At 39.9% G+C, this 26,942-nt stretch overlaps 2 protein-coding genes across 3 annotated transcripts in view; both read left to right on the top strand.

Moving 5' to 3' along the window:
• The first annotated feature begins 3,909 nt into the window (after positions 1-3,909).
• CCDC112 (coiled-coil domain containing 112) lies at positions 3,910-12,664 on the top strand. Of its 2 annotated transcripts, none has more exons than XM_005493405.4 (10): positions 3,910-4,135; positions 4,455-4,570; positions 5,730-5,851; positions 7,441-7,530; positions 8,749-8,824; positions 9,409-9,799; positions 10,592-10,999; positions 11,730-11,825; positions 12,330-12,448; positions 12,526-12,664. In XM_005493405.4, the coding sequence occupies exons 1-10, from the start codon at positions 3,926-3,928 to the stop codon at positions 12,554-12,556; spliced, it is 1,659 nt and encodes a 552-aa protein (XP_005493462.2). In that variant the 5' UTR covers positions 3,910-3,925; the 3' UTR covers positions 12,557-12,664. The 2 variants fall into 2 exon arrangements, with proteins under 2 accessions (XP_005493462.2, XP_074388374.1); XM_074532273.1 differs by having other exon boundaries at positions 3,932-4,082.
• A 292-nt stretch (positions 12,665-12,956) lies between these two features.
• PGGT1B (protein geranylgeranyltransferase type I subunit beta) overlaps positions 12,957-26,942 on the top strand; it is a 34,219-nt gene continuing 20,233 nt past the window's right edge. The window contains 3 exon segments of the mRNA XM_005493404.4: positions 12,957-13,090; positions 17,852-17,970; positions 26,043-26,110. Coding sequence (XP_005493461.1) covers positions 12,957-13,090; positions 17,852-17,970; positions 26,043-26,110 — 321 coding nt within the window.

Below are 26,942 nucleotides of genomic sequence, written 5' to 3'. Positions count from 1 at the left end.
GGACCACAACTTTTCTTCTTTCTTCTTCTGCCATCTTCTTCTCATGGCTGCTGATGTATTGATGCTGTGATGATTGATGATGATGGTGAAGATGATACTGAAGATTATGTTGCCCATGATGATGATGATTGTATCCCACTATGGGTCTTTTCATTTATAAAACATCCGATCAGCTAAAAACACAATTCTAAAACATTCTTTCTAAACCACTCTGAACTTCATTCCAATGTGTGAAAGTAGTATGAAAGTAGTGTCAGTTCTTATCTGAAAAATTATGTATATAATATTATCTATTTACGCAAATGTACTGTCTGTTTTCTTACTTAAAATTTACATGAATAAGTTTATCTATTTATGTGAATAGTTCTATCTATTTATGCATGAAGTTTTCTCTATTTTACATGAAAAATTCTATCTGTTCTAGTGGCAAGGTTCTGCTATGTTTTTGTTATGTCTAGGACTAAGTTGCTGGACTTCCAACAAGGCCTAAGGGCCTTTGCTAGTTGATAAAATTTCTTAAGGCACTTAAAATGTATTTCTACTTACCTAAAACCTAGAACTTAAACTTACTTAAAATTACAACTCACGCTTCTATTTACTTAAAACTTAAACCTACACTTCTGCTTTATATCTATGTGGCTTAATATATCTTAGTTTCTCTAAAGGCTTTAATTCAACCCCGGCATTCACCTCCCTCTCTGAGGAACTCAGAGAGGCTTGCGTTCCAACACTCCTACAAACACATACTAAAACTAAGTTACTTACTCCAGGCCTCTTTTCATATCTAGCGCTTTTAGTTTCTTTGGAACATCTACAGGGTACTAAACATGAAAACCAAGCTACCTTTCCTTGCCATCATGCCACCAACCAAATTTCCTTCTACCTAAAGCACAGCTTTACGCTAAAATGAGTTGGGGTGAGTGGAATAGGCACTCATTTAGGGAACAGAAAATTAATTTCTATGATGCCATTGTCAAGTTGCAGCTCCTTGACTTCTGGGGCAAGTTAGGCACTGGCAGGAGAAGGCACTGGGAGACACAGACACTGGTCTGCAGCTGCAGAGCCACAACCCCGTCTACATCCAGGCTGCCAGGTCTGCCAGCACCCCAAGTCAGGACTCACAGGAAAAAGTGATGAGCACTCAGTCCTCATCAAATAACAGGAAACTGATGGAATCAATATGGGGCCATATCATGCCATAAAGAGGGATAGAGACAGCCAAAGTGCTGAATGCAGGCTCTGCAATCTACACACACTAAAAGCTTGCTGTTGGTTTCTTAAAAAAAAAACAAAAAAAAATCCCAACAAAAACCCAACAACTCAAAAGCTAAGCCTTTAGTAGCTATCATGTGCTTCTCAGATGACACCTGGTGGACAGAAGCTAAAGAGATTAAAGCATTCTGCCTTCATAGTGCAGAACCTTGATCCTTACTCACAACTGCGTTACTGCACTTGCTGCAGGTGCAGCTGTCCTCCATATCCTGCTAATCCACCCCACGCCCCCAGTCCGTTATTAGTTTCCCCGAATTATCACTTATCACCTATGTCTCTTCAACAGCTTTGTTTTTCAGCACTCATATCCATTTTCTTCCACAAATAAAAGTACAGGGAAAGCCCCTGGTAGCAGCAACAGGGTGCTTTTATGGTGTGGGATAACTAGACAATTTTATGAGTGTCTTCATAAGTGGATAGTTGCATTCAGAGGGTTAAAGGTTTCAGTTTCTTCTGATTATTAATTTACTCTTTTAAACTAATTCCAGTTCACTTCTGTTACAGTGTCTCTCTTTTCTGTAATTGCCCTAATGCATCCCAGTTGAGGTTTCAATATAAAGCGGGGGGGAGAGAGAGGGAGGTATCTGAAGAGAAACATACAGAAGTGTTTTTTATGGGGATGCTTATACCTTGAGGTGAAACAGGTGGTTTCCTCAAGGATCTCATGGATAGGAATATTAAGTTCTGGTGCAGTCCTGTCTCTCTATTTGGCTCAAAGGATTTCAGAAAATTACAGATACTGATGAATCAATACTGTGACATATGAGGCCTCTGCCATAAATAAGGTGACCACGATCAATTGTTTGACTGCTGGCATTGCATCTTCTAGGATTTTTTTTCTGTTATTTTCTTTTTTCCCTGTTCTATGTGTACTCTATTCCTTTAAGTGTTAACAACTTTATTTTTTTTTCCTTGGTGTGTTTCCATGCCTTTTTTTTTCTGCCAAAATCTTGGAAGATTTTATGAAGCAAAACACACAGAGAAGTCAGGGATTCATTGACTTCAAACACCAAGCTAAACCGAAAAATAATGTGTTAGAGGTGAGAAGGAAATTATTACATAATTATCTGGATTGCTTCTTCTGGACTCAGATTATCTGTTTACCTGTTTGGCAAATAGGCCATCCAAGAGTTGTGGCATTGTATTTGGTCTGGCTGAGGTGGAGTTAACATCCAAACAGCTGTGCTTTGTGTTTGTAGCCACAAAGGCTGAGACCACCTCAGCACTGGGCTCCTGGTGAGCCATGCTCAGGTGACATCAGGGCTGTCTCTCCAACACCTCCCTCAAAGACCAGCAGGTCTAGAGTGTGCAAGAGGCAGGGAAGGGAGACACAGCTGGGACAGCTGGCCCAAACTGACCAGAGCAACATTCCATACCATATGATGTGTAAAAACAAAAGCCAAGGGGTGCTGAATTTTTATTATTAAGGTGTTTGTCTTCTAAAGCAACTGCTACATGTACTGGGGCCATAGTCCCAGGAAGTAGCTGGACATCACCTGCTAAGAGCAATTAGAGAATGGATCTCTTTGCTTCCCAATGTGGCCTTTGCCTTGATCTCAACCAATTGAGTTTTTCATCTCATTTTCTTCCCCTGTCCTGCTGAGCAGAGCAAGTGGTGGAGCATCTTTGTGGAGTCCTGGTGCCCAGTCAAGGTGAACCCACAGCAGGCATATCCTGGCTGAAATGAAGTTTTCTCCACAGAAAGAATGAATAATGCCCTGGCACAGCTGAAAGACAGGGTTCATCTTTATACCAGTGTTGCAACTTGATGTTCAAGTCCCTGCTGTCCAAAGCCAGAAGTAACCAAATCTAGCTATGTTCTGACACCTGAAATATCCCCTCATATGGTTTCAAGAACAACTCTGTAAAGTCGTCAGGATTCTGAGTAACTCACAAGTAAAGTAAAATAGTCATAAAGATTGACCAGCCAGAAAATGGTGAACTACTGAGCAGTACCTGAGTTACACTATGAGTGGAAACACCTTATTAAAGCACTTTCTGAAAAAAGGTGCTTTCTGCAGGGCAGTCCCCAACAAGTGACCAATTTGCTGCTCACAGCAATAGGAAACTTGGAAGGGCTGACAATCACCGAAAGAAAGCAAATGCTAACATAACTTACTTTTTTCTTTTATACCCCATAGTGAAGGCCAAGGCAAAGAGGACTTTGAAACACTGCTTTTATAGTGTTTCAAAAAGAATACTTTTACAAGCTTTTCAGATACCAATTTGTGAGGACAACACTCTTTATTTTATGCTGAAAAATACTTCCAGGCTTTGAAATGTTCACCTTTACTTTTTAATTCCTATTCAGCAAATACCAAGAGAACAAGTATAGTCATAAAATACAAAGAGGGAAATGTATCTGGAAAGTGCTCTTAACAACATCAATTAGACAATACAACGTCTTCAGCATAGTCCTTTGGGCAGTATCTGTGAGGGCGTTTGTGTCCTGCAGCTGGGGAAACACCGGTTCCTAAGGCCTCTGCGGCAGGAAAGCCACTGGATAAATAATTATTTCTGTTCCACAGAAATGCTAAATGACCATTCATTTGAAAGTTTGACTTGCATACACGAGTGAGAAACAACATCTTCAGAGCCCGCCCCCAAGAATTCATTGAATCATATGTAGAACTCTCCACATTCTGACAGGCTAATGAGGGCCTATCCCAGTGTTCCCGAAGGAAGCAATCCATACAAGCCCTGGAACACAGACCAGGCCCGGCAAGGGCATCCCGGGAAGGGAAGAAGGAAGGAAGGAGTTAATGGCGGCAGCGAGAGGCGCGGCCGCCCCTCCCCTGGGCGGGCCGGAGGTAACATGGCCGCGCTGGCCCCGGCGCTGGCGGCGGCGGCTGGGCGGCTGCAGGTAAAGGCCGCTGGTACCCCGGCCTGGCGGGGCCGCGCCTCCGGAGGAGCCCTGGGCTGCGCGGGTGTGTCGGGCTGGCCTGGGACAGCCCTTCGGTGTGGCGAACTCGGCGTTTCTCTGTTGAACAGTGCATTGGTGTGTGCGGGCGTGCCACACCCCTCACTCCACCTTCGTGCCCCTGCCGCTTAAATTTACCTGAATCGCGCCAATAGAAATCGAGCTCTGCACTGTGGTGTTGTCTGCTTGAAAGTACCGAGCATTAAAAAACAAACAAACAAACAAAAATGTTATTAATAACAATTGATTTTGTTATCTACAGAATGAGAGCTGTTCCAGTACTGCAGGTGCTGGCCGACAGGTTCAGAGCTGGAAGATCAAAGCTGAACGAGCTAAGAAAGTTGAATTCATAAGAACTGCAGAAAAGCTAAAAGCTCAGTAAGTTAAACAGTTTATTATAAGTATGTTTTTATTCTGTTCTGGAGGTAACATTATTAACTTGAGGTTGAAGGTAAGAATGTATGATAATGAAATCCTTAGGCTAAAGGTATCCTTTTCAGGAGCTCAAATTATTGTGGTTATTACAGTAGCTCAGGATAGGCTTATGAGCTGCAAAATGCCCTCTTGTTTGAATTACTGTTTGGACTTATGCCAGTGGTGTAGTGAGACTATAGTTCAAATTGTTGCTCTCAGGTGCACCAGAAAAGGAAATGTGTGAGGCGCAATTGAGTTCTCAGTCTTCCTACTTAGCTGTGCTTACCCTGTAAAAACCTAAAGCCCTTAAGACTTGCTGACAAAAGGGGTACTGCAGCAACTGCAGAAGATTGAAAGACTTCATCTAGAATATCTAGGCCACTGTTTTGAAAAACAAGGGTTCAAGACATCCCAGGCACAGAAGTTAATTAAACCTGCTTCCCCACATCTTGATCAAGTGCTGATGACAACTGCACTGGCAGGTGAAAGAACAGGGAGTTTTCTTCTGGAACAGATGAGCTTTCTGGGGAGTAGCTAATATAGCCATCTGACTGAAGGAGAGTTTTGCAGTTGTGAATCCTGATTTAACAGGGCACTTAAGTCTCACACCGGTGTTTTACTCTGCGTGTCTGGATCGAGTTCACCTTGATTGCCCTGGATCCTGGGTTGTGGTTGAGAATTTGACCGCTGGGTAATGTAGATGTTCCCAAGCCATTTGAAGCGAGGCATGCCATTTAACTGTGGCTCAGCATCCCTCTGTGATGTTGTCTGTGCTGGGGCTCCATCTAGGTGTGCCACTGCATTAATACAGCCTGTCTGCCTGCACTTCCCAGGGAACACTCTGGCAAGGCTCCCAGAGAGAATGCATGCACATAAAATTTCAGTGTGTAAACCGATGCATGCCACTGAGGTGATTTCCTTGTTAATTTCTTGTTAAAGTTCTTGGGTTACTGTGGTGTGTAGTCTTGTAGCTGCAGAAATACTTTCCTTGAAAACAGTTGTAGAACAAACCAGGGATTTGTACCAAATCTAAGACAGTCCTGTTAACGCAGCCTGCCCACTCACCTTGGAAAATCTTGGGGCTTTGCTGAGTGTTACTGAGAAAGGCACCCTTTCTTCCTAGGCTTGCAAATATAGAAAAAGACAAAACTGGACACCTTTATAACAGGAAGAGTGATTCCAGGGTAGAATACAGATTACTTGAGGAACTGGAACACAGCATGACTGTCAGCAGGAAAATGGAAAGTAAGTGAGGTTTTATTTGGGTTTATTTGCTTTTTTTAAAATATGATGTTGTTTTTGTAAATGGCTTAATCAGTAGTACAGAGGGATCAGTTTAGATGGAAGATGGATACTGGTAAGTGTGGTATTTCACCATGTGATTAGAAACAGACAGTTCACTGCAAAATTCAGAAGCATAAACATTTTGGGCCTCATATGTTACTAACTGTTATCTTTTAATCTTCGGTGTAAAACCACTGTGGTGGAAAGGTACTGTTCAAGAAACTTGGAATCAATTTTGTGTGTATATTGTGTGTATATTTGTGTGTCCAGCTAAGGTACAGTAAAAATATTCTTACTTCAACATTCACACACTGATTGTTGCTTTTAAATACCCCTTTAAACTGTTCTGTGTTTGCATTTTTTGAGTTTTTGGGATATGAGTATTCCTACTTCAGATAGTACTGTGGGATGGTAGACAGCCTGTCCTACAGTATCTGTTCCACTTAGACACTATAGTATAGTTCAAGAAAAAAAAGTTACTCCATTTACTCACAGTGCTTGAATTCTTTCAACAATAATCGCATAAATCATGCTATGCTATCTGATACAGATTGAAATGAGTTGAAGAAAGTAAAGGAATGTAGAAACAATTAAAAGTATACTTTCTTACAAATTTGCGTGTGTTCTGATGTGCACCTTTTATTTAAGGAATCTTAGAATGTCCTTTACATCTTGCAGTCCTTAAGAAGTGTACATTTTTGAGGAATGACTAAGCTAATAAGTTCAGAATTTTTTTCCATTAATAAGAAGGGAGCATGACATATGGATGGAAATTATGCTGTGAGATAATAAAGAGGACAGTGATGAGAGCATTACATGTCAGATGTGAAGGAGTATATCCTAAAGGATACAAAAGTGTACAACCCCCTACCCCCCCCAATTCAAATTCCCATTTTACTATGTTGAGGTCTTTCATCACAATCTGTATACTGTAAGATTTTCTGTGGTCTCAGCAGGAACTTGCACTTTCCTTAATGCAAATCTTTTAGGATAAAAGATAAAGGTCCTTAGTATCTAAGATGTAGCCAGAATTTCCTCTTCAGCAGTGTATGTATGGACTCATGAGGAGCCAGGTGGTAACAATGCAAACAAGTGCACACATGCTTGCAGCATATGAAAGCATTGATTCCTTGCTATTTAACCCAAAGAATAAATGAATCTTGTTGAAGTAGTACATTCATATACACTTCAAAGTTTGTTTTCTCTTCATAAATGGGTGTTTTGCAGCCTAGGTCAAAGTCTGCCTCAGAATGCTAGAACTATCACCTGCATAGGCAGTATTCTCCAAGTTCCCCTTTAGAAATGGGAGCTACTAATTTTAAAATCTGCTGATGCTGTGTAGGGAGCTAACATGGACCACATGATCAGCTACATGCAATGACCAGTTGAAATGCTTAGTACTATGGCAGTTTCTTATCATCAAAAAGAATTTGTGTCCCTGCTTAGAAGAAACCCCTGGTTTATTTTGGACACTTCATTGCCCTTGTTCTTTTACTGAATATAATGCACAAAGAAACTGTCAACTATCAGGACCTTGTTTTATTTAACAGAAGCTAAAATCCTGCAACAACTATCAAAAATACAAAACAACGTGAAGAAACTTCAGCAGCAATTGAAAGATGTGAAGCCTACACCAGAGTGTAAGTAAAGATGACAGGTTTAAAAACATTTTCCTCTACAGACAGGTTTCTTGCATAGATATCTTTCTCCTGCAGACTTCGGATACTCCTCCAGTCTTTAAGATGTTGCAGGAATCTGGAAAGGGAAGACTAAACCTAGAAATCATAAAAGACTGCAGTTCTATGTGGAAACAGCAACTTACTTGTCTTACAAGTGGTGTATGTTTGTTCCTTGAGGTTGTTAAAAGCCCAATTTCCTATCTGTAACATTTGCCTTATGCAAAATAAACCTGGTATTCTACTACCATGTAATTCCCTTTGATCTGGTAAGAGGTCACAGAGTAGGTTCTACAGGGAATTCATTTCTAGCCACTGGTTTGAAATGTAGACTGGAATCTTCCACAGAAAATGCTGCAGCAGTTTGTTCAGTCTGGATGTTTTAAAGCTTTTGGGAAACAGGTTCTGAAAGAACCATCCTTGTGTGGTACCTACTACCTTTTATGTATCTCAGGTTGAGGGCCTCCTACTAGCTGAGGGCTTTCTGATGCTAGATAAAATGCATCCCATTTTATTTATTCAGTGCTTTATCTGTTAAAAAAGTCATTATCTACTTAAACTGTCAGTTAAGATACTGAGGCATGAAAGACGAAAAATTAGATTTAGTTTATATAACTTTACCAAAATACAGGTTAGTTGAACTGCATTTTGTGTGCCCATAGAGATGTTGGGCTGATTTAAAAGAGATTTTAGTCTAATAATATAATCTAATTTAATGGGTGGATTTTCTTCCACTGCAAAATATATCTTCTCTGGACAGCTGTAGGACAAAGTCTTACTCTGACGTTTCTTTGTCAGCTTCGTAAAAGTAGTTACCTGCAGGTTAAATAGGATTGCTGTAATGTGGAATAAACTAGAGTTGAGTGTGCTTAAGTCATTAACTGCATTGCTATAAGAAACACAAATGGAACTCTAGGATAAGTCTGTCTTAGTTTGGGCATCAGTTGAAGGTTAGTCAAGGTGAGACTTCTTTAAGGGAAATAAACATTTATATTGGCATTTGCATCTCGTTAGCTAAGTCCTTTCATACGCCTTTTGGATAAATAAGAATTTGTCTTTTAAGGCTGTTTGAGGTGGAAATGCATGGTTTTTTGTACAATGAGATATGTATCCTGAAAGTCTCCTCAAGTCTTGCATTTCTGGATAGTGCTTATATGCTTTTTTCTTCTTTTCCTTTTTTAGTTGTTGACAAGATCAAGGAAATGATGGAGGAAATAGAAAATGCAATCAATGCTTTTAAAGAGGAACAGAGGCAAATGTATGTTTATACGTGCTTCAGCTACTAGAAAAACGGCTGTTGTAAGACACAATGAAAACTTTGCATTAATCTAGCAAACTGTTCTTATGATTTACTCTTTTGGTAGTGATTCCTGAGGTATGTAAATCAAAGTACAAGCTGTCAGAGTTAGCATCTTGATAAACTGACTTTTGGAGAGGTTGTTTATACAGCTATTCCAGCTTTCCAGCATAACAATTTGCCTATGAGTAGGCTTTTTAGAGAGGCTGTAGAAGAGATTAGATTGTGGTGGGTTTTTTTTTGTTGCTGTTCTGTTTTCTAATCGGGTTTTGGGGGTTTATTTTTCTTTCTTCTGGTGTCAGGAGGGGATTGAGTTAATTGTATGCATGCCATAAATGTGTTCTTTCAGTAAAAGGGTAACTTAATTCTCATTTTGTAGGGATTTATTACTGGATCATTACAACTGTGCTGTTACCACTCCAGTTCTTAATCTTTGAAGAATAGCTCTTGTGTGGCATTGAACAATTCCAAAATTCATTTTTGGTGAATGGACAATGAATACTGGATGGTTTTTTTCTTACATTTCAGTGTTTGTCTCTTTTCAGATATGAACAGCTTTTGAAAGAGGAAAAAGCTGTCATTAATGAGCTCAGTCTCTTTGAGAGAAAGGTGGAACTGTGGGCATTAGGGAGCTCAACAGCAGAAAAAGTTTGGAAATTACCATCAGCCAGGGTCACAGTTGATAAAACACTGGAAAATCATCTACCCGAAGAAGTAATAGAGTTTGAAAAATTTCTTCAGCGAACAGGGGGGCGGCAAGGAGGCTGGGATGATTATGATCATCAACATTTTCTGAAAATACGGACAAAATACAGAGGAAGGCTGTCTTACATGGATGAAGCCCTTGAGTATCTCAGCGGAAGAACAAAAGAAGATATAGAACAGCATGACAAATGGTATCAAGAATATGTAATTTTACATGAAAGAAAGAAAGAGGTAAAATAAGCCCTCTAAGGCTTTTGAAGATTTCAGAAAATGTACTTATTTTTCAAAGGCATAATCTCTTGTTTTAGTATCTGCCTCTCTGGTTGTAATGCTAGGCAGATTTCTGTTACATTTGATGGTATATAACTGAGGTCTTTATCATCCCCAACCTGCCAAAGTATTTGTCTTTAATAAATAATTACAAATAGGCAAAGACCTAACAACGCAGAGAAGTGGCCTGTTGTATTGCCAAAGTATATTAGAAATGTTTTTGAAGTCAGTGATCTTGCAAGCTGGGTGCCAAGCCCAGAGCAGTTACTGATCCTGTCTTCCTGTTATATTTGTCTCTAGGAATGTGTGTCCCACTGTATAAGCAATACACCTAAGACAGACTGACATGCAGAATTATGATTCCCTCAAGAACTATCTAAGTAATAAAAGGCGTACTGACATAAGAACTACTATAAAACAGTGGTTTAATTGGAAAGAAAGCAAGAAGTGAGATGCATTTGCATTAAAAAAGCATATTGCATCAACATTCATAACTACCCGAAGTTATTACGATTGCTGTAACTGTTTTAGCAGACATATGTTGAACCTGCTTGTGTGATTCACAAAATAGGGGAAAAAAAGAGAGAAAACACATATAGGTGCTTCTTGGTTTTAGGTTTTGCCTTCAATAGACTTTTAATTCCTATGTGCATATTTTGTGTTCTTGGAACAAATGTCTTCATCAGATTGAATTCATGTGAATATGTAAAATTTTTATGAAACTTTGGATTTTTTTCTTATGGTCTCTTGCAGTCAATTAAAAAGTGGAAAGAAAAGCAGCAGCAAGAAAAAGAAAGAAACTTGAAGGAAAAAGAGAAATTAGAAAAAATGCTGAAGGAAAGATGGCTGCAGCGTGAAGAAGCTCAGAAGCAAAAAGCAGAAGAAGAAAGAAAAAGAAAACATGCTGCAGTTGAAGTCTGGAAGAAACAGAAAGTAGTAGCATTTGCAATAGATCAAGCATCCCAACTAAAACTAGAAGACAAAGAGAAAAAGCAGCAAAAAGAGAGCCAAAGCCACGTGAAGTTACTGTTGGAAAGGAATACCTTGCAAAAAAAAGTAAAGGAGGAACTTGAAAAGCTTGAAAACGAGAAGAAAGAGGAGGCTGAAAAGGAGGGAAGGAAGAAAATTGCTGCAGAAGAAATTTCTAAGTTTCAAGAGCATGTGCGTAATTTCTCCTCCATTTTTGCATGTCGTTGTTTTAAATTTGGTATGTCCTACTACAATATAATCAGTTAAATAGGTTCTAAAGTCCAAGTACCATTCATCTAAATCCATTATTGATTACAAATAACAGCATCTATTGCAGATAAAGAGTATGAAACTTGATTTTAGACAAAGATGCTCCTTTTCTGCAATAGATATTGAATTCTACAAGATTACTCAAGATCATATTTCTTTATCCATATACAAGTGCTTTTATTTCTTCACGAAATAATTTTTTTGAGAAAAATTACTTGAGCTATGCTGCCTAAGAAGACTTTAGAGGACCTGAGTGCTCTATTCAGATGGGACATAGAAAGAGTTATTGGAATATCCTGCAGGTTTCAGTATCTGTTAGGCAAAGTCAGATCCCATATCAATGTAAATGCAATTACTGGAAAGTTGGTATTACTGTCAGCATTCATACTGAAGTTTTATAAACAGAGTATGAGCTACTACTTTTTAATTTCCAAGCCACGCAACTATAATTTGTTTGTGCAAGACAAGCTATAGCATGTAGCTACCTAGTGAAACCTTATTTTTTGCTATTACAATAATTTCAAAACAAAAACAAACAAAAAACTAACCAAAAATAAAACAAAAAAAAGCTGTGAAAAGGCTGCATCTACTTTTTTACATCATTTGTCTTACTTAGAAAGAAAAGTTTGCTTTTTCACTCATTGTGTTTCAGGATCTACATAAACTGGAGCTAAGGGTTCTACAGAAACACACTAAAGAAATAGAGAAACAGGAGAAAGAAAAAAGATTGGCAAAGTTTAGAGAGAAGGTAACTTTTTGTTTGTTTTAACCAGAGATGAGTGCATCTTGGTGGTTTAAGCAGACTTTCTTTTAATTGATATGAAAGGCAATTGTTTTAAATTATTTAACTAGTTGATAAAGGAAAACAAAAAGTCATGCCTTGTTATCAGTAGACAGAATTGCAGTAGGCATAGTTGTTCCTGTTTAAAAAAAAATGGGGAAAAATTCCTAGAATTTATGTCTCTCAGAGTAGTATTTCACTGGGTAAGGCTTATAAAAGTGAGCTCCAGTATGGGTGGTGGCTTTCATTTTTCATATAGTTTTCTACCATTACTTAAATAAGTAGGCTGTCTCCCAGAAGCATTTTGCATATACTGGGTTTAAAAAGAGTTCAACCTTTTAAATTACTAAAATTTAATGTGAGCAAGTGGTGTCACTGTCTTCTACAGTGAAGACCCAATGAGCGTCATGGAACTCCTTTTGTGAAGAACGAAAGAGGCTAATTATTTTTGGTTGTTTGTTTCACTCTGAGGTCGAGGTTCGGGTGACCAGAGACCGATCCAGGTTGAACAGACCTTCCAAGGGCCGGGAGGAACGCAGTCAAGAGATGGCACCAGCAGCTGCAGAACCGCTGTTGCGTGTTTCTCAGAGGTGAGGAGGGGACCGATGGATGTGCAGCATGACACAAGTGCACTTTTATATTTTAAGCCTTTCTGTTTTCTTGTCAGAGCTGTCCCAGCCTGGAGAGGAGGGTCCTAGCTGCGCACCAGCCCGTCCCAGCCGCAGTACGGAGCAGCAGCCGGCACTTCCCGGCACAGAGCCGGCCTGACCCATGGCGTGTATTACCTCTGTCTTTTGCGAATGTCGCGTTTGACACGCCGGCTGCCAGACCGGCCGGCTGTGATGTCCTTTGGCATTAAAAGCGCGTTTTCCCCGCAGCTGGTTGTGGCGGCCCCTTAAGCGTGGGGTGGCCACGCCGGCCCCCGCCGCAGTGCACTGAGGCGTCCCTTCCCTTTCCCCTCCCCGTTCCCTTTCCCCCTGTCCTTCCTTTCCCTTCCCCTTCTCTTTCCCGCTGCTTCCCCCTTCCGCTTCCCCGCCCCGGGGCGGGCGCCGCTGCTGACGCGATCCGGGCGCGCCGGGCGCGGGCAGCAGCGGCGAGATGGAGATGGCGGCGGCGGCGCCGTGCCCGGGGGAGCCGGAGCGGCTGGACTTCCTGCGGGAGCGGCACGTGCGCTTCTTCCAGCGGTGCCTGCAGATCCTGCCCGAGCGCTACTCGTCCCTGGAGACCAGCAGGTAGCAGCGGGACGGGCGCCGCCGTGTCCGCCCGGCGCCCCCGGCCCGGCCCGGCCGCGCTCCCCTCCCGCCGGGCGGTCGCGGTGCCGGGGAGCCTCTCCCGGAGCGCTGCCGTGTCTCCCGGCCGGGAGGACAAACATCCCTATAAATCTGCCCACGAGCAGACGGCTCCCAAAAAATACGTGTTAATGTAGGGGTGTAGTCATCGCTCGCGTAAACTGCTTGACATCCACGAGGGAAGACTTGTTGATCCTTCTAATCTGTTTTAAATCTAGTGCTTCACTCTCTTAATCTGCCCTGGAAGCCATTTTAAAATAAATCACCTAAGCTTCGGCACGCAGGAGACTCTTCTTCATGTAACAAATATTTTTAAGTTTTCATTACCTAGTATAAAAGAGAAAATACTAGTGAAATATGTTCCTCACTTTGAATTGGAGCAGCATTTGTTCCTCTAATGGCTTCAGAATGTCTTTATTTGATATTCTTACCTCGGAAGCGTAAGAATACCGTAATGTGATTATCAAGCTGCACTTGGTAAAATATTGGAGACAAGTAGATGGTTTTATAATCTTATTCAGCCAATAAAATAGTAAAATTCTTTCCACTTTATAATGTCTGTGCAGCAAGTTCCATGGCTTTGATCAGGTCATCCTGCTTTATTTTGGCTGAGAGCACAAACACTGGGCATAAACATGTAAGGACTAGAACAAGTAGCGCTGAACTGTGTGTGAAATAATATAACTTTATATTGAAAAGTTAGAAGTGGAACTACTGGAGAGGGGCCAGCAGAAGGCTTAGAAGATGGTTAAGGGACTGGAGCATCTGTCCTGTGAGGAAAGGTTGGGTGAGCTGGACCTGTTCAGCCTCAAAAAGGGATGACTGAGAGAGGGTCTTACCAATGCGTTCAAGTGTGTTAAAGGGTGGGTGCTGAGAGCATGGGGCCAGACTCTCTAAGTGGTCCCTGTGACAGGGCAAAGGGCAGCAGACAGAAACACAGGAAGGTCCATCTCTGTGGAGAAAAACTTCCTCATACTGGGCTGATCACTGAAACAGACTGCCCAGGGAGGTTGTGGAGTTATCTTCCTGGAGATATTCAAAACCTGCCTGGACACAATCCTGTAAAAACTGCTCTGGGTAAACCTGCATTAGGAGAAGGGGGTTGTATGAGATGATCTCCAGAGGTGCTTTCCACCCCCAGCTGTTCTGTAATTTTGTGACATTTTGATTGCAGAGCGGTAGATCATTTATTCATTAAAAAATAGTTGGTGTTTCAGTCTGCTTTCTCATTTATTGTAGGTGACAGCAAAGGGAAGTCTAGGCATCCTATGCCTAACTGTGTATAGGCCTTAAAATGACCACAGCATGCAGATGTGCTAGAGCAATAACACAAATAGCTTACCTTAGCCCCACTGACATTTGAAAAGAGTTAAAGAAGTGGGATGTCTTCAGCCTAGAGAAGGAGGAACCTAATCACCGTCTTCCATGAGTGAGAAGTTACTTCCAAAGAAAGATGGAGGTGTGCTGTTAGCAAGGGATCATGGTGACGGGGCAGGAGGCTGTGAGAATGACGTACTTGGGGGAGAATTGTGTGGCTGTAGAAGAATGTCCTTCACTGTTAGAAGAGTTAACCATAAAAAGCTTGCCTGTTGAAGTGATGGAGTCACCCTTGAGGATGTGGCTTCTCAGGATCCTGGGTCATCTGCTCTGAGGCCCTGTGTTCTAAAAGTGGGACAAATGATCTCCAGAGGCCCTTGACAATGAGACGTGTTCTGCAGGGCTGCACACCTGTCTGTTGACAGATTCTGATTGGGAGATTGAACCACAAATGCATAATTTCCAGCTTGATTTCAAGGGTATTAAGTTTCCCTTCTTGCCAAGTTCAAGGTCACTGAGTTCAGCAAACCTCTGGAGCTGATTCAGCTGCAGAAAGAAATTCTGTTACCCTTTTATTTATATTTCCCCTGTTCCTGAATTGGAGTTGTTCTATTTTGAGTTAGATGGGGAAACAACTAAATTAAAGAGAGATGTGTTAAATAAATAAATAAAGTAATTTGTCAGATTTTTTTTTCACTGCACTGCAGTAGAAAACTGTGTTTGTTGTCACCAGACAAGGATGGTAGAGGAATTTTCCTCACTGTGATGGTGCATTCCAGCTTAAGCTGTCGATTGTCAAACAATAACGGAGATTAAAGAAAATTCATTTCATGTTCTGTACTCAACTTCTTGCCTCAAAACCCTTTATAATTATTTTTATCTCTAGTTACTCACATGCAACAGTAGCTGCCGCAAGAGTAGTTTTTAAACATTCTGATTGATGGTGTTTCATACACATTGATTGTCAGCACTCTGAGGTTTTGCAGGAAAATGCAACTTTCTGGTCTCTGAAGTCTTTAAGATTCTGGTACTTCCTGGTGCTCTTTGTAGCACAATCAGTTTCTCAAATTTGTCACTTCCAATGCTTTTTGAATTCTTCTGTAAAACTGTAGTCTTTGTCCACGCTTGAAGACAAAGGGGTCTGAATCTGCCATCCAAAGTGTCCTGGTGGCGGTCCTCTGTGGAAATGGCTATAGATAAAGTTTTACACTTCTTGGCATGTGTCTGTCACCTGAGGTGCTGCTAAGAGTTGCTCTTGCTAGGACATATGTCTGTTAATTTTCTGTGAGGGAGGATAGCGTATGGAGAAAAGATGCAGGACCTAAACAGCTGTATTGCAACCTGTGTGTGACCAGTGCTGCCAGACACTCTTGCCTACCATAAATAAATTCCATCACACTACAGGCTGTTCTTTAGTAAAGCTGGAGACAGACAGTCAACTCTGAATAAATGAGCTGAACCCTAACTATACTGAAAACTACTTTTTAAGTTCATATATCTGACACATGCCTTTTCAACTGTAGATGAGATTTGCTGTCTGTGCTGTATGTATAGCCTTGTGGTTTTGGACTTTGCAGCAGTTTCTAGTGTGAATGTTGGCATGTTTGTGCCTCATTGGAAGTAACTTTGCTGGGTAAGATGGAGTGAAAATGTCTTTTTAATAGCTCTAGTAAAAGATTGTCTGTGTTCATGAAAATCAGAACATACAGGCAGTTTCAAAGAAATAGTTTATTGTAGCTCAGCAGTAAATTCCTTGTTTTTTTAAATAAAAGTAGTGATTTTTTTTTTGTTAGTTATTTATTATCCAGGGTCAAATTCTGGGTTAAACAGAAATCTGATCGATGGGAAAAGTTGATATAAGCCTTGAAGTGTTCATTTTACACTTTGAAAAACAATTTCTTAGTCATCAGAAGTGTTAAAATATACTCTTGTTCTACATAGAGTATTTTGTGTGCAATATACTTTTTCTGGCTTTCTCTACTCAAAATTTATTTGAAATAATGACAGCAAATATACATATTTTACTAGCCTGCTGGTAGGAATGTCACCTTAGGAGGTTGTGCCACTGTATTGAGATTAACATCTGCTGCGTTGCCATTTGGCTGCTGTGTTTTAATTAGAATAATTCCTTTGGATGTGTGCTTCGGGCTGACTCACATGGTCTTACTGTTTGTGGTTCTGATGCAGAACCTCATGCAGACATTAAATGGCTGTGGCGGCTCCTGTCCACATCTGTCTCCTCAGAGGTGCCAACCTCTGGCCAAGGTGGCTCACCAGTTTGTGAGGTAAATGCGAATTGCAGCTTAATCTTGTAAGGAAAGTTGGTATTAACTGTTGGCTTTCCTTTGCATACTGAATTTTGGTTTCTGCATGTGTAGCAGTTGTTTCACAATCCATCATCTTATCTGGTGTATGGAGAGCAAGAATTTCGAGAAGGGTAAGACAAGTGTGGGTGGCAAAATAAACATCCAGCTAATTTCAGTGAGTCAGAACATCCAAGGTACCATTACAAGAGCGTTTTCTCTCACAGTGAGTGCTCCCAAGTTCCTAACCCAGTGCTGTTGCTTTGGTGCTCTGTCAGAGTGAGTAATGCATTGCTGGAGGGCCATGCCACCGATGGCTGCAATGGTTTGAGTTAAAACAAGCCCAGTAAAGAAGGTGTTAATTAGCAGGCATGATAGCACGCATTCATGGAGGAAAACAAGTTGTAGGAAAGAGGGACATTCAGCATGCCAGCTACTCCACTGCTCTGTGGGATACTTGAATGTGACGTGCTTAATTTTAGATGTTTAAGTGAGGTAGTCATCTAGGCTGCTTTACACCCAGGGACCAGAAATAAGTACCTCTAGATGTTAATTCATTCTATATGCCTATTTATGCTTTGTTAGCTTACAAAGTAGGCTTTGCTGTTTGACATTGACATCTGAAATTGGGTTTGAGACACAATAAGACGCAGCTTCCTATAGTTAAAGGTTACCTTGCATATCTGCCTAATGCATGTTTAGGGAATTGTTCATGTAAGAATTCTTCACAGAGAACTAGTGCTCAATATGTTAATATCATAACCTAGTTTACTTCTTAGTGGGTTGTTTTGTTGGGGTTTTCTTTTGGGTAAACAGGCCCTTACATAAATTTTTAATTGACATATCATTATTATATAAAAGGAGGGACAGCTTATGTGAAAAAACTTGATGAGGCAGAGAAATGTTTTCAATACAAAGAACATTATTTTGTCCAGTAGATGACTTTCATGTATTCTAAGCTAGGCTCTGTGTTGCACCACTGTCAAAGGCTGAGAATTCATAGATGTGTCTGTTGCTGCAACCGTTTGTTAATTTCCCCATGATATTTATGGTGGGAAGTGTAAGTCTTATCTTTTTCTTTTAGGTTGACAATTGCATTTTTCGCACTCTCTGGTCTGGATATGTTGGATTCCTTAGATGTGGTGAACAAAGATGATATAATAGAATGGATTTATTCCCTGCAGGTCCTTCCCACAGAAGACAGTGAGTGAGTTTTTAGTTTTTTTTTAATTGATATTAACATTTTTACTTTTGCTTTTTACTTGGGGAATAGTGGATGACTCTTGTTTTTATAAAATACAAGGTTGACCTTCCTGAAGTACAGTCCTGATAATTTCAGGTAGTGATGTTTAGCAGATCTTGGGTATAGATCCCTCACAAGTAATAAAGCTAGAAAAAGCCGAAATTAATTTGAAGATCAGCCAGTAGAAAATAGTATAATAAAGTTATTTGGGTTTTTTTATATATATATATATGTAACTTTGGATATTTCAGAGGAATGTTTCACCTGCTTTTCACCTGCTTCTAAAAGAAATGCATTTGTTTTAAAAGTATTACAAGTGTAATAGTGATTATATTGACTTCCAATTCAATGCCAGGAGCTGTGAGCACAGGTGTGGTTTTTTACAACAGCTTTTGGGGATTTGGAGGTGTAAGAGTAAGAAGCAAAAAGGATAAACACAGTCCCTGCCTGATGTTCCTTAGATCTGTGAGGGTTGAATTTACCCTAGGTTTTGAGAAGGAATAATGCTGCTGCTGAATCCCAGCTGTCCTCAGAATGGCAGGTGCATAGCAGAAAAGCTGGCAAGGGAACTCGCAGGAATGTCCCTTTCCTGGTTGGCTGGACAGAGGTTAGGGAGGTGCTGTTCCTGTGGGCTAGTTGTTGTTGGCAGTTTTTTGTGTGGCCGCCCAGGGGAATGGCTGTCAGCCCTACGAGGGCTGGGAAGGAAGGAGGGACGCGTAGGGGCGGCACCGCTGCTCTGTGACAGAGGGGGCTGGCGTGTTAAATGCTGCTGTGGGCATGGCTCCAGGCTGCTGCTCTCTCCAGTTGCCTGTCTGTAAAATCATTTCGTACATCCATCCATGTACTTTGGATGGATATAGGCAGAAAATTCAGTGTTTTCTTCTGTTATTTATTCTAATTATATACAGCAAATAGGGTCTCTAAATACAACAAATTAGGTGTCTAAAATTAGTTTTATGAAATAAGCATATGGAAGTCAGGACTGCTGATGCTTTATTTTTACGGTAATAAAAAAAATCCTTTTTCTTACTCTGGAGATTTAGAAACCATCCGATCCACCACAGGAACTAGTTTTGATGGATTTGTTGTTTCTCATATTGCCTTCCAGGATTGATTTTTGAAAAATAGGAGTTTGGATTATATAAAAAATCCTACAAAGTTTTTTAATGATTAGAAGGTTCCTGTGCCTTACTGTTAAGAAATCTTTCCCCAGTGTACATGCTTTGTTTCTAGGAGTTGCTCACTTTGTGACTTTTATACCAGTCTTCAGGATTTAATTGCAAAAGAAGAGGGAAGTTTGCAAGAGGAGAGATCAGAACAGGCATTTCTGTTTGGTTGTTTGTCTTTGATAGTATGCACTAGTTCTCTGGGGATTCTACCTGGTCAGTGTTTAGAATATTGCCATTGTCTGGAGCCTCCTAGGGAGGGCAGTAAAAATATAAATGTGCAGACGTGCAGGCTGACAATTTGGCAGAGATGTGCTCCTTCTTTTTCTAGCAATCATCCCCTCAAAACTGAGAGGAGTTTTGGAGAGGGCACTTTTGGCAGTGCACTCTGTGCTTTCCAAGTAATAAATCTGCTTTTCACTAGAAGAACAAGCTGCCCTTGTTCTTCCTATGCTTTTGGTAATAACACTGCTTTTATCTGGTCACTTGACCGCTAAAACTTCAGCATCATTTGTTTTTCCTTTTTCTGTTGGACAAAATGTGCAATAGAAAGTGCAAAATGTAAATGATGCTGATAGCAGCAGGCTAGATACTGAATGACTAAATGTGAAGAAGGAAACACCTACACTCTGGTAATGTCTACTTCCAGTAAAATGTATCGGCTCTCTGGTTTATAATCCTGAGTGAGTGCAATGCTTGTTACTTGGCAGCCTCCCAGCAGCAGAGCTCCTACTCCCTCTTTCGGCCTCTTTGGAGAAGTGGCTAAACTGTGGTAGGCTACAGCACTGAAGTCTGAAGTTTTTGGTTTCAAAGTGCTTGCGCGTCTCTAGTTTAAGAGGAGATTCCTAGCTTGATGGATTGGAATCTGTCCAGATCTAATAAAAAAGAAAACCAAAACCAAGAAAACACAATGTTTTACTTTTAAAGAAACATGCTATTGCAGCATTTTTTTTTCATGCATTCCGATAAATGTCTCTTTCCCTGGAATATTGATTTTTAAAAATTGCATCAGTGGTTGAATTTCTAAAATTTGGTATCAGTCAAAAAGAGAATTCCTTTAATTCTTATTAGAAAATAAATTTCTTTGCTTTTCATGTTTGTCCTGCCAAAGGTTTCTTTATGCATAGCACTTAAATTGATTTTTATTTAAAGCATTTTTTAAGAGGGTAAATTCATATTATTTTGAAAACTACTGCTGCCTTAGAGTCTTCTTTCCAGTGGATGGGAGACAGAGTAGTTGGTGCTCCACAAACTTAGTATCTGTTTGTTTTTATCAATAACTGTTATAGTGGGTGCACTGGCTGGCCTAGAATTAATTTTTTTTACAGTAGCCTCTAATCTGCTGTGTTCTGAGCCTGGTACCAAAAGAGTGTTTTAGTCTTTCAGCTATTGCTGAGCAGTGCTAGTCAGGGCTAGCTCTTTTTGCCTCCTCTGCACTCCTTTTCCAAGGGCAGATACCTCAGGGGACACAGCCAGGACAGCTGACCCAGGCTGACCTCAGGACCATCCAGAGGGACACTCCATAGCATCTAGCATCATTTTCAGAAAAAAAAAAAAATAAAAACTTGGGAAGAGAAGGAGAAAGAGGGCAATATTCATGGTTCTGGCATTTGTCTTCCTGAGTAACCCATACACTTGCTGAGGCCCTGCTTTCTGGGAAGTGACTGTATACCGGCCCAGCTGATGGGAAGTAGTAAATGAATTCCTACTTTGCTTTGTTGTGCACCCACAACTTCTGCTTCACCTATCAAACTGTCTCTGTCTCACTCTCTGAGTCTTCTCTTCATCTCTGTTTTCTTGTCTCAGCTGCTGCTTGGAGTCAACCCACTACAGCAGAGTGATACAGAACCTGCTAGAAAATTCAGAATTTGGTGGTTTAGAGCGCTTCTTAGATAAAAGTCTCTCAATATCCTGTGATAGTCTTAAGTGACATGTTTGTATTTACTGATATGTAGTATGGCTGATGGCTAGTGACAGCTTCACTTCAGAGGTTTGTAGTTTTGAAACTAAAACACACTAATGTTGAGATCTTGATCTACTGAGTAAGAAGGCAAACATATGCTCTGTCAGCCTAATCAAAATGCACATGAGGAAGCTGAAGATTAGAATCTGTCAGGATAGACTATATTCTTCTGTGGGTTTATTGTAGCTGTGATTCAAACAGAAAATGTCTTTTTGGTACCATAAGTTTAGTTCAACTCTTCCAGAAGCTGGCTCAATACCACTTCTAATTAGGAGGGAATGGCAACACATCGCATGTGCAAACTGAGCCTCACACAGAAACACATACTTAGCTGAATGCTTCCACTTACTGCTGCCTTCTGCTTGTTTGAAGGGTCCCCGTCTTCTGTAACTCATGCTAAATAGTTTGGCTTTATCTTTGATTTTGGCCACTGTTACCTTTCCTTCCCTTTTAGTGAGTGCTTTACTTAGTTGCATAGCTACTGTGGTTTTGTTTTCTTTGTGTGGTCGCTGCAAGAAGAGCTAACTATGTTTCTTCTTAGAAAGAAGTTGAAATCTTAAAAATTGCTTTTTTCTTTTTTAATTTTGTGGAGGGTAATGTTCTTTTACAAGCATTGCCGAAATGATACATTTTTAGATTAAAACACTACTTTTTGAAGTGTTAGTGAAATTGGGAAAGGGTTGACAAAGCACCCTCTTTTAGCTAGTTGCTTGTTCTTAAGATCATGTCAGTGTTTTACTGTTTTTCCTCTCATAGTGCAGCTCCTTGACAGAGCTATTTCAAGTTTATTTTAACTAACTAAAGTGCAACTCATACAATTTAAGAAAGATATATTCCAGTTTCTTGCAAGTCACATTCAGGGCCAGTTCAGCACTTTTAAAAGAGAGTGAATCCAGAACTTTGTACTCAGGTAATCTAATTACACAGTGGAAGCACACTGCTTGGCCATATTCATTTACCATCCTCCCCCATAGGAACAGTGGCATTTGTTTGACCCTGCTTGAGAGCTTGCTGAAGTTGCAGAAAAACACGCATTTATTTATCTCACAGAAGGTTAGCTTTGTGTTGCATTGGTGAACTCTTGTTGATTGGGAGCGCCAGTGCCAGCCCACTATGGGAGAAGGAAGAAAATTGTACTTTTTGACGGCTGGATGCTTCACTAGCTTTGCTGTACTAAAAGAATGGAACCAAAAGGAATAACAAAACATATGTTATTTATTGGTCTGAATCATCAGGACCCATGGATACTACACTGAAAACCAGTATGATAAATGACAGACCTAAAACTTACTTCTATCAAAGTCTAAATTCAGATTGGTATTAATGATTCTTTCTTCTTATGTGGCAGTACTCAAAAAAATGTATAAGATGACATTGACTTTTTTGAAATCATCAATACATGTGAGCTTTCTGATCATGAGTTTCTTGAGCAAAAATGCAAATTTTCTTCCAGCACAACTTGCTTTTATGGCTGCATTTGAAGTGTTTATCTATATGTATGATGGACATTTTAGAGAATGGAACTTTGCATTTAGTGACATCCTCTAGTGCTTTGATTTACAGGAGCAATTACAAGCTCTAGTTCAGTGAGAAGAGCTTATGCTTACTTTTATCTGGATATATGGACTGAATCATGATTAAAGCTGTGATTTTTAAAATATATTATTTTAGTAATGTGTGTAAAGTAGTTAGCAAAAGGAGACTAGTCCTGCAGCCAGAGGAATGCATGGATAATCTGAATGTTAAAAATTAGTGGTAAAAGTTTATCAATTCTTCCATGCAATATAAATAACAAATTCCATAAAATATAAATAACAAAAATTCCCTGTCTGTAAAAAAAGACCTCACAGGATAAGTTGTCTGTGGTCATCACTTGAAGCTCTTTTACATATCTTAAGGATTTTCTGGTTTAAGGACGCACAAGTAACATCTTTTTCTTCACAGGAAAGTTTCAGCTCTTGATTTAGGCATTGGAGTCTCTTGGTTTTGGAAAAGGGTCCATTTTCTTTAGTTGTCAAATGTGAAACATTTTTCCAGGTGTGTTTTTTCAGTTTTCAAAACCACCACAAATGGTCACACAGCAGTTTATGAAGTATTTGTTACTTTTTGCTCTGTCTGCAGCTGCTGTAGGAGGTGGCTGAGCAAGGCTGGTGGTGGAAGTGAACACCAGGTGGAACCATTTCTCAGCTGCAGCGAAGATGGGGCGCAGCAAACTCTGCTGCAGCTGAACTGGCCACTCCAGCAGCTTTTCCCCAAGGGACATGGGCTGCGATCACGGCCTTTTAATTTGTTTCTGTTTTGTTTTTAATTCCGTTTCTGATTCTGACAGCCCATTTTTGGTTCAGGAAAGTGAAGAGTTTGATTAGCAATACTAAGCTATTACATAAAACAAGAAGTACAAGTAAATTGCAATAAAATAGTAAAGCCAACTTTACAGAAGATGAAATTTCACTTTGTAAAGTTTCTTTCATAAACTGAAAGACAGTAATTTCCTGTAACTTGCCTTTGGTTTTCACTTGATTTTCAACCAGTATGCTCACAGGATGCTAAAAAACCATTTTGAGATGCTGCATCATGTTCCAGAGTCATGTGGTTAAAAACAAGCTGTTTTCACTTCCTGTTTTAATGCTTCCTTTATCAACTCAAAATTCTATTTTTTTACTTCATATGCTGTGACTAGAGATTTAGCAACTCCCTTGTAATAGTCTAGGAAGCATCTATTCAAGCACATTAATGCATTTAAGGGGGGAGATGATCAAATTCCCTGCAAAGTTTGCCCTAAAGTTTTCCTAAAAGGGCATGCTGGTCTTCTCTTTTTCCTAGGAGCCAGTGTATGAAGGTTGGAGTGGGAGATGAGAAGTACTGACAAAAAGTGTCAAAATAGATTTTTAAATTCATAGCAATACAGTTAAAAATCCAACTTGAAATAAAATTTTAAAATTGTGAATGCTGTTTTCTAGTTGATAAAAGTTCAGTAGTAGAAGAAAGGTTTTGAAATACTAAATGAAAATTGAACATCTAAAGAGAATAGTGCGTCATGATTTCATTAATGTACTTTATTTTTAATCTATTTGTATAGCATCTGTGAACTCAGAAGGGGATCAGACTGACCCACCAACAGCACACAAGCTTGGGTTTCATGCTGCCATTTCTACCTTGATAATGAATTATAAGCTACACTCCACAAGGCCAGTGATGGGGATTAGTATTTCTGGGGTGAATCCTTTCATCAGTCAGCTGTCAGCTGAGTTCTGGTTCAGCTGCAGAGCTGTCTTCATTGCAGCATGTGTCCTTTGCAGTAGGCCAGAATAGCTGTGTTAGTAGCATAATATCTCTTTTCTAGGTAAAGGGTTTCCCTACCAGTATCATTTCAAAGTGAGGGTTCTGGTTTACTAAGCACTTAAGACACAGGTTCATTTTTACTGAAAATGAACGTGAATGTGATTTTTCCCCCCTCCCACGATGTCACCTAGGAAATCTGGAACTTACCAGGCAAGAATTCTAGGTCTTCTCTTTCTGATTTGTTCACATTGTGTAATTTTTGAAGTTGTGATGCTTTTTTGGGCAGTGTTCTTTGGGACCTTAGATTAGTCTTTAAGACTCATTTAATTTTTTATGCTTTCCAGAGGCTGAGGTGGAAGGAAGTCAAAGACTTGCAAGTTTTTGACTCTGCAAGTGAATAGACAAATGTTCTCTGCTAAGAATGTTTATATTTTAATAAAATAAAACAGATATTATTTTTTTCTTTTTGTTTCCTCTGTGTGGATCAGACTATGGCACACCAGCTTTTAAGCAGGCTGAAGTTGCTTTTGTTACATGCGTAGAATCATTAAGAAGTACTTTTGACTGAGCTGTGGAGGAAGTGGAGAATTGCAGGTGTTTCACTCTGTGTCAGTTAGCTCCAAAGACTTGTCTGGCAGAGAAACTTGCATACTTCAGGCCAAGTAGAAATTCTTAAGCTAACAAAACCTTTCAAGTTTAAATTTTGCATATAAGCAGAGTATGTTTAGAATTAGAAGATAATATGCTGCTAAATTATACCAGAGCTTGTGGGCCACATTGCATAGTGATGTTGCTTAGAGCTTTCAGCTTTATAACTCTTCCTTCTTATTTATTCTGAGGCAATTTTCTCTAATATCCATGAGGATTTTTAGCTTAAAGGCTGAATAACTTAAAAGAGGTCAATAGTATTTAAGAACAAGCAGCTGCTGTTTGACTGTGGCATTCATTAGATTTTTAGTTTCAGACATTGACCATTAAACTGAGGTTTTGCCATGCAAAAGCAAGACTGAGTCCTGCAAAGCTGTGCTTAAACTCCTGACAGCGTTTGGTTCATGGTTCTTTGTGCCACGTGCTCAGGTATTGTGACGCGTTTGAAACAAATTACACTGTATCACTGACAGAAATGTTTGATAGCTACAATGTGCTTAAAACTGCGAATTGTTTATCCTTGAACGTGTTGTGAAGAATCTTGAAACAGTTCTGCTTGGGAACAGATGGTATTACCAGGCAAGAATCCAGACAGGAACAAAAAAAATATGTTAACTCTGGCCATTTTCCCAGGGAGCAGTCCTTTTCTCTTTTTTTCTTGTGAGCATGGAAGACAAGTCTGTGGTGACACAAACTGTATTTCCACCAAATTAAAAAAACATTAAAAATCTGATGCTTTGTGTTTTGTCACTACAGCAATAAGTAAGTTAAGTTTGCTTGTAATTTTCTTTTTTTTTTTTTTGTTAATGAGAAAGATACCAAACTAAGGTTGGGAAATGAGAGACACATGCACACTTTATTAAGCCTGTGAATAGTGTTGAACTAATGGGTCTTGATCTCATTAGATAATTACAGTTTATAATAAATGTTTCAACAAAACAAGTTAGTTGAGTATTGTTTTAATCTTTTCCAGGATCAAATATGAATCGCTGTGGATTCAGAGGTTCTTCATATTTAGGGATGCCATTCAATCCCTCTAAGGTCAGTTAAGAATGTGTATGTGAAATGTTTTCAATTAGGCAATAAATTATCTTGTGTCTTTTCTATGATATTAACTGCATAATTACAGAATGTCTGGACAGCAGGGAATTTTGTACTGTTAATACTGAAATGTTTGCAGAACTTTTAAGAAACGTGTATAAGAAACATTCTAAAATGATACCTAGAACTTAAATTCTCACAGCAGTGAAGAAACTGGCACACAAATTATGGCTTATCTCAGTGCAGTCTCTTCCTTCTCTGGTCTTCTCCTAACAAAGAAAAACTTATCTAGCTAAAGAATTGTCATGAGTTAGAGAAGCTGGCCAGAATAGCCCTAATTAAGTGGTGCAGAACATGCTGTTCTTTGCTATCACAGAAAGGTTCAGGCTGGAAAGGGCCCTTAAGATCATCTAGCTCCTATCCCCTTGCTGCAGGCAAGGACACCTTACACTAGACAGATTGCTCAGCATCTCATTCAGCCTGGCCTTGGATGCTTCCAGGATGGGGATTCCACAGCTCTGGACAGTCTGTTCCAATGCCTCACCACCCTCACAGTTAAGAATTTCTTCCTAGTACGTGATCTAAACCTGTCCTCTTTCATTTTGAAGCCATTCTCCTTGTCCTGTCACTGCATGCTTTGGTAAAAAGTCTCTCTCCATCATTCTTGTAGGGTTCTTTCAGGATCTGGAAGGCCACAATTAAGTCACCTCAAAGCCTCCTCTTTTCCAGGCTGACAAATCCCAACTCTCATAGCCTTTTTTTATAGGAGAGGTGCCTCAGCCCTCTAATGAACTTAGTGGTCTCCTCTGAATGTGTCCCAACAGGTTCCTGT

This window comes from Zonotrichia albicollis, chromosome Z (assembly GCF_047830755.1).
Source record: "Zonotrichia albicollis isolate bZonAlb1 chromosome Z, bZonAlb1.hap1, whole genome shotgun sequence".
Taxonomy (NCBI): domain Eukaryota; kingdom Metazoa; phylum Chordata; class Aves; order Passeriformes; family Passerellidae; genus Zonotrichia; species Zonotrichia albicollis.
This window is presented reverse-complemented; position numbering and strand designations above follow the sequence as displayed.

Coding starts and splice junctions, on each gene's coding strand:
- CCDC112 (XM_005493405.4), top strand. CDS start 3,926: ATGAGGGCCTATCCCAGTGTTCCCGAAGGAAGCAATCCATACAAGCCC. Junction 7,531..8,748: donor TGTGAAGCCTACACCAGAGT/GTAAGTAAAGAT, acceptor TTCCTTTTTTAG/TTGTTGACAAGATCAAGGAA. Junction 11,826..12,329: donor TGGCAAAGTTTAGAGAGAAG/GTAACTTTTTGT, acceptor TTTCACTCTGAG/GTCGAGGTTCGGGTGACCAG.